Source organism: Dryobates pubescens, chromosome 29, assembly GCF_014839835.1.
Source record: "Dryobates pubescens isolate bDryPub1 chromosome 29, bDryPub1.pri, whole genome shotgun sequence".
NCBI lineage: Eukaryota > Metazoa > Chordata > Aves > Piciformes > Picidae > Dryobates > Dryobates pubescens.
In genome coordinates this window covers 6539206-6557272 of record NC_071640.1, presented here as the reverse complement: position 1 = coordinate 6557272, position 18067 = coordinate 6539206, and the positions used below count along the sequence as shown (strand labels likewise).

The 18067-nt window shown below is 46.1% G+C and overlaps 1 protein-coding gene across 6 annotated transcripts in view; it reads right to left on the bottom strand.

Moving 5' to 3' along the window:
- Window positions 1-18067, bottom strand: part of MVB12B (multivesicular body subunit 12B) — a 59921-nt gene that overhangs the window by 17504 nt on the left and 24350 nt on the right. For all 6 annotated transcript variants that reach the window (XM_054174228.1, XM_054174227.1, XM_054174226.1 and 3 more), the window contains one exon: window positions 8455-8552. In XM_054174228.1, coding sequence (XP_054030203.1) covers window positions 8455-8552 — 98 coding nt within the window. The remainder of the gene's footprint in view (window positions 1-8454; window positions 8553-18067) is intronic.

The window sequence follows — 18067 nt, the reverse complement described above, 5'->3', positions numbered from 1 at the left end:
CAAAGGTTGTGTTCTGCAAGCCACTGGTGCCAGTCCCACTAGATCGTCCTCCTCCAGCAGCAACGTTCTTACAACACCTACAGAACAAGGGAAGCGTGGCACCCCTGCCCCAGTGTGTGCCACGTCACTGGTGGGGTCCCTCTGGCATCACCTTCCCTTTCAGCCTAGCTGCCACTGGCTTTTGGATGTGCCCTGCACACCCCACCAGCGCGAACACCTTTGCCACTGCCCATACCACAGGGATGGGGACGTCCCTCCCAGTACACCTGCTCATACATAATTCAAAGCAGCCAGATAATCCTCTCAGAAGAGATCAACAAGCAGCTCCTGTGGAAGGCGATGTGTGAGCTGAGAAAAACAGGTCAAGTCTGCAGGTCTGGTACGGTGCAGGAGAGAAGTCAAGACCTCCATGCCAGCCTGCAACTTCATGGGATAGCCGAGACTAAGACGGGGGGAAAGAGCAGCACCAGAGCAGAGCTGTCAGACTCTTGTACAAGCAGGCAAGAGATGATGAAGATAAAGAATGCCACTTCGGACGACAGCAGGTTAATCAGAAAATCACATCTGAGAAATTACACAGGCGGGAGAACTCCTGGCTTCATCTTTCAACGTTTGGGCTGCGCCTGCCCGAGCGCAGCACTGACAATGCAGAGCGGCACGCTGCAGCAGCGAGCACGCAACAACCTGCACACCACGGATGAGCTAATTTAATAAGAAATACACTTTCCTGAATCTCATTAAATCTAGTATTAAGTAACACTTACATTCCCCTTTCTGAAATACGCAGCTGCAGCATTTTACATGAGACTTCAGTCTCCCCTGAACTGCTGGATATTAATAGAGCCTTTTATACTTAGAAGATTATCCAGGTCTCTTAGTCCAAAGACTGGAAATTGCAATAGGGCAAAGAACAGGCTGACTTTAATCTCAGCCTCAAGTAAAGAGGTTTCCGTGCAGAATAAAGCTTGTGTCACAACTTGCCTGCTTTTTGGACCATCCTGATTAAAATTCAGTGTCACCAAAAATAAATCTAGTTCCGCTTCTATTCTTAAGACGTGCAAAGAACATACACGTGGGAACCGGGATCGACAGTAAAATGTAGCACAGGGCCTCCCCCTTCCGAGAGCAGGCTGTGCTAAAATACTTGAACATCGGGGAGGATCTCAAACCCACCAGAAACTATGCTGGAAGATGAAGATAAAGGCAATTCTTGTGCAGTGATCCAAAAAATAGCATCTTTCCACCTCTCCCCCCCAACCCCCCCAAAAAATTACCTGTTTTAATAAAGCAGACACAGTGTGCCAAGCGAACCATTTAATTATCTGCAAAAATGATGAAGCAAAACAATAGTTTGCAAAAATAAATGACAAACCTCTGATTAAAACGTCTGTCCTCATTACATACAGATAAAAGATACAGTATCTTTTTAAAGAAAATGTACATTGAAGAGAGGGAAGTGGCAGTTGCAGGATAGATAACCTGACATTTTGCAACAAGAAAGAAATTGACATATGGGCACTGAAATGTGACAAAATCTTTATTGTTTCCCCTATTTCTTAATCTAGAAAGATCTCCAAGAGATTTTTTTTGGGGGGGTAATTAAAAAAACAAAAAGAACAACAAAAAAAGAGCTAAAACGGGGCGGGAGGGAAGGTATATGCAACAAGGCATTCCCCAGCCCATCAGGGAGCAGTGGGAAAGCAAAGCTGCCAGACCCAGCCCAGCCGGCCTGGCATCAGGCTCTGCCGAACAGCTCCAGCCCAGCTCCATGACCATGCGTTGATGTTTCTCAGCAGAACTCACAGCCACGCGGAACAATTCAATGACGCTCCAGAAAGGGAGGAGGAATCTGGAAGCTAACTGCTGCCATAAGAGCAGTATGTGAAATAAATGCTTCCAACAAAACTACCCAGACAAATTACAACTCCCCCCTGCCAAGGTCTGCATTATCCAATAGAGCAAAGCAACTCAGCTTCCTTTTCAGGAATCCACTGGCTTTGATGTTTTTCCAGATCATTAACGCGAGTTTCCACTCTCTGCTGCCTCCAGAAATCTGGACAATAAACCAGCATGGAATGAACACCAATCTCACTGTATTCCCTCCAGGACCCCACCTCCTCCCACCACCATGCTGAGGACTCTCCTGTCACTTCTGAATGACCTCATGCTGGGAAAGCTTTTCCTGGGCGACCCAGCAGATTAAACTTGGGCTGGAACCTACATTTGCAGATGTTTCCCTCTACCACTGCAGCACAACCATCCCACTTCACAATGGTAACTGCGTTGGCCACTTGCCTGCCCCAAATCATTACCTATGGCTCACCAGACACTGAAACAAAACCATCCTACTGCCTGAGCCTGTCACATAGTTTGTTCTGACCTTTTCAAAAGTGTCTGAAAGAGGTAAGTAAATATTTAAATATAATAAATGTTTACATAGGAAATACAATAAACAATGATTTAAGTAAATATTTACCTTTTAAGCTGAATGTTAAGGTAAATATTGGTGTATGATTCCAAAATAAACAAATCAGATGTGGAGAAAGTGCCACCTGTAAGATCTGCCTACAAAAACATCCTCTCCATGGCAAGCTGGCAAACATACAACAGCCAATACCAAGCTGGCAACTGGAGCATTTCCCTGTCTTGGCGCTCAGTCCAGTTTCCCTGGGAAAAATACTTCTCACAACTATGTCCACTGATAACGTGGTTAAAGACAATCACAAACCAGTACTGTCAAGATAAGGAATATATGCAAAGGCAACTGCTTTGAGAACTCACTGCTCCTAAGCAAATGAACAGCAAACACTGCAGCCTTGTTCACAGTCACGAATGTTGCTTTATCAGTAGATAAAAGCGTGTGACACGTTTCAGGATGTGACATCGAAGCTCCAACCCAGAGGACATGGCATTTTCCCTTTGAAAGAGAACGAAAACCTTCAGTTCAGTATCAGCAAAACTGAAGCATGCTGGCATTTTCAGAGAACAGCCACCATCATCAGGAGTGTAAGGAAAGGATTTAAGAAAATCTATGGATTAATACCATGACTTGAGGTACCAAACTCTGGGATGGCACATCAGTATGCCAAGCTAAGGTCAGCTATTTTAGTACTTGCACAAGTATTTTCATTTTTTGGGGCTCCCAGCTGGCAAGTATTATTCAAAAGTACTACCAACAAACATACATCAAAGTACATTCTACTTTTGTTCAGTTGCTTTCTCAGCACAGTTTCCATATGTAAGTGTTCCAAAAAAAAATGAAACTTGCTCCTATCCAAGGGTAACTCCAATCCTGTTATCTCCAGGGTTCTGATAGAACACAAACCCTTGGGGAGACTGAAGTTAGGTTCTGGCCATGAGGTAACAGCTGTAGTGGTGTCTGGGATTTCATACATTTGTTTCATGAACAAAATTGATGCTAAGAGACTTTAATTACTTTGTGCACACATTCTAGTGGGGCTGTGCAGAGGTATCTAATAGATTCCACACCATGCAATTTCTGTCCTGACAGTCTGAGAATAGGTCAAAAGAAGGTACAAGCACTGACTGTCCTATATTGAAATGACACAAATTTGTGTGCTACAACCTACCAACAAGTCTACCTGTAGCATGATGCCAAAGGTGGCTACAGTAAAACTTCGGGGCAAAAGAACACTACCCTACTCAGCAGCGTGCAGGCCACACACCAAAGCCAGCAAAGGCTTTGCCCACCTGACTTAAGCCAAGAAGACCCACACTGTGGGAAAACACACAGCTTGGACCAGTGCCTGAGTTCCCAGAAACCACAGCCAAGACCATAAAGATCTCATTTTGCAACCCTCAGTCACTAGTTTCCAACGCAACACCCTGCCACGTGCTCCACAAGGTGTGCTAAACCTTTTTTTCCATCCCTAATGCTTCTCCTGAGACAAGTTGGCTGAGTACAACTCAAACTGGCAGGTTGAGGTGATTCTGGAAGTGAAATCAGAGGTTTGAGCGGGTGCAGGGAGGCTCTGCCAGTGTCAACAGCCGAGTGCTGTGCCCCCTGCAGTGCGGTCCTGCATGGCTGGCTGGGCAACCGTGACGCTGCTGGCCTCATCCCTGGGCAGGAGACAGCTTTTGCCTGGAGTCAGAACTTGAAGGGGCTTTCAATGGAAGATTTTGCAATCTGAAAGGTTTACGTTTCACTGGCACTTACACAGCAGAAAACTTATGGGAGGCAAGATCCCCAAGAGACATCAGCATACTGGTCTGAAACACACTGTTTATTAACTTCAGAGAGAGCTACGGTGGTATCAGAGCCCATCCAATTAGTGAGGCCTGCAGGAATGTCTGCACTCCTAAATCTCTTGGTTTCTGAAAGGGTTAAAGCTTATTATTAGCATATAATTTACAGGTCCTTTCTCCCAGGAAAGAAATAATGCACAGTAAATGCCACATTCATTTTAATAATACATGTTACAGTCTGTGCCCAACATCTGCACAAAGGTAAGGCAGACAGATTTTTTTGACATGTCCCACTCTGCCATCCATACACAGGCTTTTTGTTTCTTAAGTGACGGAAGGTTTAATCAAGAAAGCAGGCAATTCATCAATCGAAACAAGGCTGCTCACACCGCCCTGACAGCACACACATGGTTTTGTACAGAAGAAACCTGGCCACCTGTCAGCAGCACCTTTTACATCAGGATATACAAATACACCGAGTGATCAATCCTCCAGCTCTTCCCATTCATTTCTTCGTTTTCTTATTATATTTTTCTTTATGCTAGATGTTGCCCTCATTCTCTGCAGGGATAGATGGGAGACAAGGCAAGCTATGGCTGTTTATACACTATCATAAAAATTTATATACCCTTAGAGTGACTTATTTCCCTTCTATTTGACTACCATTATTATAAATAATTTTTCACTTCATTCAGGAATTTTCCCTGTGCATTATTATCTGTGGCTGACTGAGAGGGCTCCCTCTCTCCCTCACTGTCCTTGTGGCTCTGATAAGCCAAAGCAATATGCAGCCAGAAGATGCTGAAGTCTGAAATGAAGGCAGTATGTAGTCACAACAACATCTTAATTAAGCTGAAGGCCATGAAGAAAGACTACGCTGTGAAATACTGAGCAGTGTCTGTCGACAGGTCTGTCTGGAGCAAGGCATTCTTCTTCCTGCTGCTGCCCGTTTGAACATGCATATTAAACCTGTCAAATCCTCAGTACCAGGCTCCCAGCAGCACCCAGAGTCCTTCTGCAGATCAGCTTAGGTGTAATTCTGCCTTTTGACCTCTGGCACGTGGCATAGGGTGGGTCTGGGGAGTCTGTTGGGGAGGGAGGATGATGCCAGCAGCCTAAGCCTAAGTGCCGATGTCAGTGCCACGAGGCAGGCTCCCGCTGCAAGGTCTGGGCAATGGTTTCCTGCACCCTGATTGATTAGTTTACTGTGCAAAGATGAGTCTCCCTAACTTTCTGGTCACCCAATGTCTCACTGCCAGGACTAGATACAATAAAAGGTTGGTTATAAACTGTAATTACTACTTTTGGGACCATTTTTTCCTTGACAATAATTGCATTACACACCCCAAGGTGTGACAGGACAGTTCCAGTGGGGACACAGCAATTTCTGCCAAAATGCATTTTGAGGTCCCAAGTGGGCTCGACAGCCAACGTTCATTTTACCTTCTATAAAGAGGCTGAGCCCCAGCTGGAAGTGCTGTTTTCATTGACTGCTGAGAAAACCTTGGGTTTCTATAGACACAGAACCGAGACCGTGCTGCTACTGTTGATTTTGCCTTCTTTTACAGCCCTCCCTTCCCAAACACTGCATCCCATTCCCCCCACAATAATTCAGACTGGGGCCATACCAAAACTGTAAGAGAAGAGACCATTCATAACGGCTTTTGTTTCCCTGCAACAGCGCCAGGCAATCTTCTATTTTGCTGAGAGCCAAGAGAGGGAGCCCGAAGGCTTGTCCACGCACGGCGGGACTCAAGAGGAGCCCTGCACCTGCCCAAAGCCACCATCACCTCGCCTGCGTGCCACCACAACCAACACACTATCCATGCACCTACAGCTCCCCCCACATGCCACAGCCAGGACCCCACCAAGGAAAACCACATCCCAGCTCAGCAATTAGGGCTGACAGGGGAAGCACGTTAATAAATTTCCCGTTGCCATGGCGCTGCAGCGAGGCACTGGCGTCGCAGCGCAGATAAACGGACTGGCTGCAAAAAAAACTACACCAATGTAACAGGAAACTTTGGAATGGTTTCCACAGTGTGTCTGGGGGCCGATCTACCTCGGCAACGTTTTAAGCACGCAAAGGGAATTGTCCCAGCACCTCATCACAGCTGCTGAAAAGGCAGCAGCGGTCAGGAGCTATGCGTGAAGATCGCTGCCAACACACAGGATGTTTCATGTGACAAGACTCTTTCTTCAGAAACGGCTCCCAGCTGCAATAGCCATCACAGCACACGTATGCACAACTTGTCTCACAGCATGTCTGGAGGACGACCTGCAGTTGGGGTTCCAAAAGAGTTATGTACTTTGACTGAAACGTGCTCATACAGACATAGAGGCCTAATGCCATGCCCAGTTCTGCAGGCCTGTTTTGTGCTTTGCCTGTAATTATCTGGTAAAGCATTCAGGTTCTTTGCAAAATAGGTCATCTTTCCAGGCTGTGCTGCAAGCAAAGGCAGTTTGTAAGTCCTAAAGCAGGCTTGTTCTCAGTAACAGTCATACAGAGCTGCTGCCTTGCTCTTTATGCGTTTGATGCTTTCTCAGGAGAGAAAGCACAGCTTTCCATCCTGCATACAGGACTGTCTCAAGTGAACACCAGAACACGCCTTCCTTTACATTTCTAAACCTATTAGGGCAGGAGAGTAACAAGAAAAACGAGTACTGACAAGAATTATGCAATTGTTATATTCCATCTATTTAGGAACCTGAAGCTGCAGCTTCAGTCAGAGATTACCTTTTAAATAACCCTTTGATTATGGTACATGAATTAATGCCATGTTCCCATGTTAGAATTGTCACTCACTATTAAAAGCAAGAACCTGTGAATGGCACATTTTTGCCATCTTCTCTTCCCTGATTATGCAGAAGCACTACCTATTGTCAGCCCACTGAATCCACTGCTGCTTTCTGTGGGTTTCCAAACTGTGCTGAAAGCCTCCTTCAGCCAGATGATAGGACTGTACTTTCAATAGGCTTTGACAGAGTGAGGTTTAAAGCCAGTATTTTACTCCTTAGGCAAAAATGACATAGAGAGAGAACTGTGGCTAAGAGTGTGGTTCTACCATGCCTATCACAACATTTGCTCAGCGTAATGTTACTCAAAAAAAAAGTAAGTCTAAGGAAAAACTCTCCTGCACCCCAGCACGACTCAGCTGAAGCACAGAACATGAGCTGGCCTCCTAAGGGAAGAGGCAGGTGAGATACACTACTGTGCCACAGCTACTTTTAACATTTTTCTTTGGTTTGCAGGACCAAAAGTCCTTTTGCTGTGGTTCACAAATAGCTTTTAGACCACACAGCTCTTGGCACAACCAGGAGTGGATGATCCCATGAGATACAACTCTGTAGAACATCCCTGCCTGTCACTCCCAGAGGCACTGCTTCCCTGGGGTTCTGAGAAACCAGGCTATATTCCTTTTTAGCTCACTCTTCCTTCAAAACAGGAAACACTTAAGCATAGGACCTCCTCTAGAGAAGCAGAGTTGTCAGGGACAGCTCACGGGGTTCCCAGCTACAAAACAAACCCACTAGGTGGTCCTGAACCACAGTAACAAGTACCTGTATGGTCAAGGAATGGGCTTGATCCTGACCCCTCTCTTTAAACACACATCTTCCCTGCAGACTAGTACTAGTCAAAAATAAAGACCAGCTTAATTATTCATTGGTAAGTTTTTTCTACGTTGACGTCTAGAAACCATCACAAGCTCCAGCACTTGTACACCAGCCTGGAACAGTGAAGAGACAGAATGTTGCAGCCTAGAGAGACTAAGGGTGCATGTGCAAGCACATGCTTCTTCAAAATACTACAGACCTCTCCTCCTCCCCACATCCTACCATCTTATTTCAAATTTGCCCCAATCTAAGACAAAGCTTCCCATGAAATAGGCCAAGATGTTTCTTATGACTCACCTGTGAAGACCATGAAAAAGATGAGGAGCAAAGTGTGGCAGTGTTGCTTTCCATCAAAGCTCTTATCCAGCAGCTCTGTAGGCAGCAGCATCCCTCCCCCCAGGGCTGTGATCTCCCCAATGATCAGTAACATTTGCTGCCAGTTACATGCATGCCTGGGCATTTTCTGGGGTCTCTCTGCACCCCTTCTGCTCTTGACACTTAAATGGCACTGAAGCTGGACGTGTGTTTCCTGGGTACCACACACCTGGCTGGCTGCATGAGCAGGGCTGCTTCGCTTGGTTACACTTCTGATTACCCAGAGGAGCAGAGGAACCATGGCGTGTGCCAGCTCACCTGATATGGCATACAAATTTGAGTGCTGGTGCTCCAGGTCCAGGCGAGTGCTGTGACTTTTGCCTCGAAAGCTGGCAGGGAGTGTCAGTGAGATGTGCCTGAGGAAGAGAGATGGGAAACAGAGATGATGTCACTACAGAGCAGAAGACGCTGCTGCTGTCAGCCCACTCTTGCCTGATGATTTCTGATGGGTTAAGGAGCAAATACCAATTTTAACATTGTAGAAGCCAGAGTGGGCCTCAAATACCAGGAGGAGGCAGAGGTGCTGACTTGGCCGTAACAACCAAAAGTGGTTCTGCTGCTTAACCTGCTCCTCAGTCCAGCTGTGAGCAAGAACATCCACACCAGCACAAGCCCCCTGTGCCCCAACACCAGGACTTGGCCAACACCAGAAGTGCTGCAGAGGCAGGGGTGATGCACATGTTGAGCTCCCCTACATCAGCCCCTGAGGACAGGGAAGCCAAACTTCATCTCCACCCACCAATGCTCTGCACAGAATTCCTGCAGCAGAGACATTTTTACATCTTTGATTAAACTTTCCTATAAGCAGGGGGGAAAAAGGGAGCTCATGGAAGTGAAGCTGGAACTATTCTCAGTGGCTCAGAGCTTACTAAGAGGAAAGCTTACTTGCACGTGGCAAGCCTGGACACAGGCTAGAAGACAAGGTGGGTGACCTTCCCAGGAACACAAGGTGTGGGAGGGAGGGATGCATGCAGCAACCACTAAGCCCTGCTGTCTCTGGTCTTAAGGCTGGAGCTACTAAAGCCTGAAGCTGTTCTGCATGGAAGGTGGGCCAACCACCCTTTGAGCAGGGAAAAAAAGCAGTGCTCACTCCCCACCCAGGAGCAACTCAGAGTTGCCTGGACACAGCAGCCTGGGGCTTAGGACAGCATGAGCAGGGCTGCTCACCATGCAGTCATGGCTCTGCCTCTGCTATCACACTGCCTGTCCAACCACCCAGCCATGAAGCTCCACTGATAAGTCTGCCACAAAAAAAGACTTTTTTTCTAGTAATGATAATGGGTAGCCCACAGATTTCTATGCTTTGATGAGAAACTCAGGCTTTTCCCTTTTAATTCAAATCTGTATTTCTCTGATGCTGATCCCAGGTCTGTGTGTATGTTTACAAAATGTTGTCATTAATCTTCTGGACCACATTGCCACACCCAATGAAGATGCTTCCTCTCCATAGGGAGGCTTAGTGCAGCATGAGGGCAAAGCAGCAGCTACCATTTCACAGGACTGAGAGCTACTAAACCTGGCCAGAGCCTTGGCAGCACCCTCATGCCAGGAAAACAAGGCAGCCTTTGTGTACCCTCCCAAACACCCTGCCTGTGAGAAGGGGCCCTGTGTCCTCTCCAGCACAGCATTGCATCCACAGACTTAGCCAGCAGGTTCTATCTATCCAGCAAATCATCTGGAAATTATCTGCCTTTAAAAACAGGACACATTTTGTGGAGAACTATGTATTTTTAGCCCTTGATGCAGCTGATGGTGAACACCATTGATAAAAATAAGCAAACTCAAACTGATGCTTGCTTTTTTTGTGCTTCCCAAAGCTATTTCTAACCAAAAAAAGGTGGTGTGAAAACATTTTTGAATTTGACTAACAGTTAGCTGCTTAAAACACAATCCATATGAGACTCTGTGAGCAGAGGCAGGTTTGTTATGAACACACTTGAAAACAGAAGACCACTGCCTGTAGGCATTACAGGCTTTTCATTTGTTTTTTAATAGCAGTATCCAAAAATACTTTAGAGGCACTGAAAGAACTAACAGGAAGACTTTTGAATTTCTCTTGTTAGTACAAGGGACAACTTTCTTCATCCCAAATGAAACTGCAAGAATTGTTTGGGAAGTAACCAAAGCAGATCCAGTTAAAGGCCCATTTCTAAGCAGAGTATTTTAAGTTTCATCCAGTTTCTGCTGTAGGAGAGGCTGACCCTTGTTGCTCTGGCCAGTCCTCGTCCATCACCTGGCACCAAGCTGGCCAGGACGCCGCAGGCTGTGAGGGAGGTGACAAGCATCCACTCAGCCAGAGGACAGCAGGGACAGTCCCACAGCCAGGGTCTGTGCAAGCACCACAATGGAGCTGTCAGCCCCTCAAATGCACACAGCAGCCTTCTAAGTAAAGCTCCAAACCCTTAGTTTGCAAAAGACTTTCTGAACCAAGACCCCAGTTGCTACTAGCATGCTGCAAGCACTTCACAAGTGCCAGATGCTTAAGTAGTGCACACGTTCCATGCATGGAATGAGAATGAATCACTCACCAGCCGAGGGACCCTTGCTACACACCCACGTACCCAGAGCTCACTGTCCAGCTCCCCAGGGCAGTCCAAAGACACAGAAGTGCTCCCTTGTGGCAAGGGGAGCTGCACAGGCTATGTGTGGGGTGCACACCTCAGTGGGCATGTTCTCCTGCCACCACTGCTGGCCTTGAAAGTGCCAGTTCAGATGCTGCTGACACCAGCCTGACACAACCAGGGTAGAGAGGCCCTGGATGTCAGCTGCTATGAGTGGTTTGGAAACAACAGCCTGTGTGTCTGCTCCCCCTTTCCATGGCCACTGCCCATTTCTGAAACAAATGGCATTTCCTCACTCCAACTGTGCAGTAGTGAGGAGAGCCAGGTCTCTCCAAGAAGAATATCACAGAATCACCAAGGTTGGAAGAGACCTCAAAGATCATCAAGTCCACAGACCTCATGACTAAACCATGGCTCCAAGTGTCACGTCCAATCCCCTCTTGAACACCTCCAGGGATGGTGACTCCATCACCTCCCTGGGCAGCCCATTTCAATGGTTAACGACTCTCTCGGTGAAGAACTTTCTCCTCACCTTGAGCCTAAATTTCGTCTGGCACAGCTTGAGACTGTGTCCTCTTGTTCTGGTGCTGGTTGCCTGGGAGAAGAGGCCACCCCCCTCCTGGCTACAACCACCCTTCAGGTAGATGTAGACAGCAATAAGGTCTCCCATAAGCCACCTCTTCTCCAGGCTAAACAATCCCAGCTCCCTCAGCCTCTCCTTGTAGGGCTTGTGCTCGAGGCCTCTCACCAGCCTCGTTGCCCTAGCTGCAATACCACAAGACGGAGGGCAGTGACTGCTAGCAGATCAGTTCACTCCTTCCCCTTCCCTTTAACAGCATGACATTGGGGGGGGGGAGGGGACAACAACAAAAAACCCAGGAAACAAATTCTAATTTATTTTAAATTAATGCAAACTTCAGCCAGGATCTATATAACTTACACCTAACTAAGTTGATTGCATAATGCATTTTCCTTATGTGTTGTGAAAGCCAAATCATTTTGCATTGTAGAAGGCAAAAAAAAAAAGAAAGAAAGAAAGAAAGAAAGAAAAAGCTTCCATTGAAAGCAAGAAAATCCCAATTACAAAGTCCCCAAGTTCCTAAACACATATCGTGGAAGTATGTGCAGCTCTGTGGCATATGGCAAATCAATTACTAGTTTAAATTTTAAAACAAAAACATGGTAAATGTGTTGCAGAAATAATCAAGAACAACGGTTTGGTTTAGATTACAGCGGCCACTAGAGTTTTGAATACAATTAATCATCATTCCAGGCAATGGGAAGCCATATTGACACTTATTCCTAATTTGAATATTTAATTAGGGTGAAGTTCTTCATCAAATTATCACAGAACTGGGAGGAAAGCCTAAAAGATTTAAACAATTACTACTTTAACCCTTCACCAACTGCTCACCTGTGAGCACAAGGAATCTTTTCCCTGCTCTGCAAGGCAAGAAGAACCTGCTGAGGCAACACAGACAGTCAGCATTTAAAAGACATCACGAATACCCTGGAAAGGTACATGGACGTTTGGCATCCCGCAGGGCTCCTTCGAGATGCCAGACTGACACTTCTGACTGCCTACGCTCCTCGACCTTTATCAGAGCAAAGCTTTCAGGCCAGATCTCCATTTCAGCATCAAGTGTGGTTCCTCCCAGGGCTTTTGTGGTTTCTCTTTGTTGGTTTTGGCTTTTGTTTGTTTATTTGTTTGCTTCTTTTCAATCTGAAGAGCCTGCCCAGAACCACTCACTGGGGGACACCGAAGCACAGCCAGCCAGCACTGCCTGCCCTGAACAGGAGGTTTCCCAGCCCTGCACCGGGAGCTCACTGGACAGGAACATCAGCGCTGCTCCAGACCCAACACACCTCCTGCCACACCATGGACACCCTCCCTTCTGCACAGCTCTGCCTCAGACCGCTCAAACACCCCTTTATGTGCTGTACTAATCCATATAAGAAAAATCTCTTTTAATGAGGAGTGATATAGTTATGAACTCTCTAGAGCCATAATTAGAGCAAACTAATTGAAGTTGTGTTTTGACACACTTTCCAAATTCACGGGTACTGCATGACATATTCACAACACTACTGCTGCACAGCCATGGTGACAGCAAAATCATTAGGCTAATAACGCTTATTTGCATTCTTATCATGCCAGCAGCACACCGTTAAATACTGCTTCAACCAGTGCTCCTTTACTCTCAAAGTTTCCACTGAAAGATATTAACAGTAATTATTAGTATTTTAGTGGAATCTCGAACGTTAAGGAATGGCAACTCGCATTAACTATCCCCATGCCAATTATTTTCCTTTTGAACTGTCACCAAAAAGCAGTTTTCTTCCTTCCCATCAAACAAAAGCAATGAAGTGGATTTTGTGCTGCTGGGGTGGATAGAGAGGCTGAGCCCGTGGAGGCCAACCATCAGCGCTCCAGCTTGCTCTCTCCAACCCCAAAGTCAAAACCAGCATGGGTTAAATACAAAAACACTGTTTTTCCCCAGCAGACAATAATTTCCAGGCAATTTAGGATGAAACAACTGCAGCAGCGCAGTTCAGGACGGGGTAGGTTTAATTACTCTCTTCACTTCAGGTTCTGTCTTAGTTATTAAATCTAGAGAACAAGTCTACGAGACAGCAACAGAAGCAGTAGTGATGAGAGATCCTTCACATGCAAGCCAAGGCAGTCTGAGGTCTGTGTGCATTATGGTCACTTCTTGAATATTTCTGGTGAGAAACTCCCATAAAACAGGCCCCAGAATGCCCAACACTTCCAAATCAGTTATTAATAACTGTCTGCAGGAAGGCAATGAACTGCTTTTGAAGTTAGGGAGCAAGTACTCTTAAGAAGTATCAGAGGACCACAAGGGGAAATGCCAGATACCGAAAGATGCTTTGTAATTCATAGAAAAATGTCCTTTTGCTGTGCATTGTTGATAACATTAAGCTCCTGCTTTCCAACTAGACAGATGAGCATGGGAGAGAGATCAAGCAACACTTTTAAGAACTGCCCCACATTATCAGATATTACAAACCACACCTCATGCTGCAGACTGGAATTGTCCTGTGCTTTGCTGCACCACTGTCATGACTGCAACTTATTTCAAACAAAGAGTACTGCAAAAACTGCAGTCTCATAGGAATACCTTCAAAGAAAAAGAATCCCATCTTCCACTATCAATGGCTTATGCAAAGATCATGTCTCATGGAAAACTGAGGACAGAACAATTAAATTCCAAGCTGTAGAAAGCTGCAAACACACCTACAAGAAGTCAGTCTCAGGCTGCAGCTCTCAGGAAATGTAATCCAACTTGAAAGCTTGCCTGTGGAGGGAGAAAGCCCATTTTGGAGAAACGAGCTGCTGGAGTTTCACTAACAGACATCAGAGGACCCCTCAGCAACTACTCGCCCTACCAAAATGCATTTTCCAAACTGCAGCTAACAAACACCACCATAGCAGATATCTGGGGCTCCAGTGGTGTCCAGAATCCCATCTACACTATTTATTCACAGTCCTTAACTTTTACTGTGTGATGCCAGAACACCTACCTCATACTCCAAAGCACTGCAATGAAAAACAAAACTGTGAGGCAAGAATCACCTCGGGTAATGGACTTCATTCCAGACAATCTATTCTAATAGTGTAAACCAAATATTTAAATACTTTCTAGAACCTTCCTGACCCTTTCCCTAAAACAAGCAACATATGGACTTGCAAGCATTTCATCTCATTCCAAGCTACTAAAATATCCTGTTTCCCCCCAAATCAATGAGAGCTGGTGGTGCCAGATTCGGATTTTATAAAAGCCCAAATGCACAAGAGAATGAAAGAGGGAGTGAGTGACTCTTTCCACTTTTAGATTTACCAGTTTAATTTTCCCAGCTGTAGGAAGGGAAGAAGGCCTGCCTGCAGCACATGTACTCAATGCACTACATGCAGCATGCCTCCGTGCATCCCCTCCCCAAATGACCATGCCTCAGAGATGGGGAAAGTGATGCTGCGCTGTTCTGTCAAAGCTGAAGCAGTCACCAGCTGAATGGAACAAACCCTGATGATGCTAACAAGGGAGCAGGATCTACTGCAGAGCAGCAACCCAAAATGTAAGGCTTAATGCAGAACGAAGCTCCTGCAGCTTCCTCTATACAGGGATTAATTTAGATCAGAGGACTTCGGTAACCAGGATAGAACAGCTGCCAAACAACAGAAAAAAACCCCAACAAGTTTAATTTACACTGCTTGAAAGTCTGAGCTGTAGCCCATTAAATTGTTATAGGCAGAGGACTGCATCAAAGAACGAAGGCCTCATACTGTAAGCATGAAGTGCTTATGAAGTGGTTGTCTGAGATGAGCAGCGCGGCGTCTCAGGAGGCTGCAGCGGGAAGAGCACAGCTTTCCACATCCTTCACCAGCTACTCTCCAGAGTCAGGAGTTTTCAGATAATGAAGCAGTAGGGAAAAATTGCCAAACAGCAGAAATACTACAAAAAGATAAATTACACACGGTGTAAGCTTCCTCGGTTAGGATTTTAAATTCTGTCAAATTAATCAGCACAACAAAGCCCAGGCTCTCACGTATCTGATGAGAAGCATCTCGGAAGCGAGTCCCGCGCCGGGGGCCAAGGGTGGGTCCTGCCCAACCCCCCAGCTCTGGGGTGCTGCTGGCATGGCACAGCCCAGGCTGCGGGGAGCAGCGACACCTCCCCGGCACAACCTGCTAAACAAATATTCCACATAAAGACTCATTTGGGAAGAGCACATTGTCAGCACTTTGCCAGTAATAAATAATGACAGTCCAAACACTTTACTAAAAGCAATAAACTCAAGAAGTGTTTTGGAAAATGGTGAAAGTGATTGATTTAAAGAAGGAAATATCTGAACACAACCACATGCACTTCAGGGTGAAAGCACAGATTACAAATCAACAGTGGCAGAGATCATATTAAATAGCAGACAACAGTGAAGTTTTAGGGAAAAAATGTTCGATTCCCCCCCAAGGGCTTATTTAACAACTGAGTACAGGGCTTCTTTGAATGAATACCTTCGGTTTGTACTTAATGACCCCATGCTATACCCCAAAGAAAACAGGCCTCCAGGAATATTACTATACCAGCAACAGGGCTCTATAAAGAAAAATGACCCTACAGAGACGGAAGCCTCTTCACTTAGAGCACTCCCCAAATTTTAATGGATGCTCAAAATCGGCTAAATCAATCAGCCTTCTTCTAACTACAGTTAATGTCTCTCTCTCTCTCAGCCTCAACAAGGGATTCTTGTGCCTGGAAACCACTCACACTGTTTAAACATTTTTTTCCTAATCATCATTTTCTAGCACTGAGGCACACTGGACTGTGACCAATTTTTGCACGTCTTCATCCAGCTGAGCTGGATGCGAGCCATACGGTCAATGCAGTTTCCTAACAAATTCCTTATGGGAAACAGACTCTGGATAAATGTATGCCAGCACCCCTTACCCACTCAAGCCAACCATCATGTTCAGATCTGCATGGCGTGCACACATCACAGGCATTTCGTCTTTAAATTCTGCTTCTTGCCATACCCACTGGGAAGGATCTATGGAAACACTTCCTTCGAGCTCCGACTTACTGTTTAAATCTCCCTGGGTATTTCATCCCTACCTACTGTGATGTGAACCCACCCCTTGCACCATCCTTGGCCTCTCATAGGGTGTGCAATTTAGAAACTGGGAATATTGTGTTGTACTTCACGATACAAGTGATTTGAGCATTCAGGCCAAAGAGTATGTTTTGTTAGTTGTAAAGGAGAAGCTTTGTTGATGAAATAGATCAGCAAACGCAACTCTGTCAAGAAGAAAGCACTGCGTATAAAGGCTCAGACTGTCAGAGATCTACTGGCAACATTTCTCAGTGCAGTTTCCAGTCAGATCAGAAAAATCCATCCCAAAGTACTCTTCATGTGGTAACATTTGACTCAGATGAGGGACTCTGAGGCAGATCCCCCTGACTCTGTGAAAGTACCCTGGCCATCAGGATAGCAGTGGTATCTGCCACTGCTCCATGACAGCTTTCTTAAGCCTTGGCTTTTTTCCCACACCAGAACAGAAAAGCAATGAAACCCTGGAACCTTTTCTACTACAGACTGTCCATAAAATCCATTTTAAACATCTTAAAGGAAAAAAAAGTTATTTCAAAATAGTATCATTAGTTAAAAACCAGGGAAGTAAAAGGCTTCCCCTTCCCTTCACTGAACCCACTGCACAGAGCAAGACTGGCTCACAGTCAGAGCAAGCTCAGGTCTCCACCATGCACGCTCTTGGTGCTGCTTTATTAGCTGCCACCTATTGCACATCATCAGCCTCCAGCAGAAAGCCACACACTGATCACTTCCCAAGCTTACATGACAAAGTTCAAACACTATTAATAAATCAATTTGAAAAATCAGAGTTCTCTGCCCAGAAAGGAAATTCTTACATTCCTTAACATGAAGCTCTGCTGGGAGCAGAGGAACAGGAGCAAATCATTTCCCTTTTCCAAGAAGGGACAGCATAGCTATTTAAAAGGTAATTGGAAGCACAGAAGGAAAATTTACACATCCTGTTCTTATTTCTGGAGCTTAAATAGGGCAATTGTTATCTTCTTATCAAAACTAGAGCAGCACTTCCCTGGTGCTATACTCCTGCCAGATCAGGATTTCAAGACCCAAGCACTTGGTAGCACAGACTGACTATACCCAGAGCATGGAGAGCAGAGAGGGACAGCTGCCAGCCTCTGCAGACCTGCAGCTGCCAGGGGTGTGAGCTGCAGCACAAGTGAGCTGGTTTTGTGGTTATTAGCCACATGGATCAGGCAGGAGGTACAAGCACAGCTCATGTATGCTGAGGCCCTCGCTCTACCACAGTGCAGAGCCCCTCTCAGCTCAAGCCTGGATCTCATGGAAGAGACAGGCAGCAGGGAGTGCTCATACTGCTCTACACCCCAGCACGGCTCCTGAGCTGGGGCAGAGACACCTCTTTGGGACAGCCTGGTATGGGACCCTGAGCCATGCTGGAGATGCTGCAGGGGCTGGTACCCCACCTGCAGCCCCTTCAGCCAGGTGGCACAGAGCACCCACTGGCTGTTCCAGCTGGGCTCCAGCAGTGTGGACACTTGCCTGCTTGAAGAAGACATTTCCTACTGCCCAGCTGGACACAAACTCCCTGAGCCTCGAGAGGCTTTGCCTGGCTCCCCCTGACCATGGCAGGCTGCCATGCTCCAGCTTACACTACATTACTGCCCATGACCTCTCAGACCAGCCCAGCTGCTTTGCCTTGTTAACCAGGAGCAAACTGTGCCCTT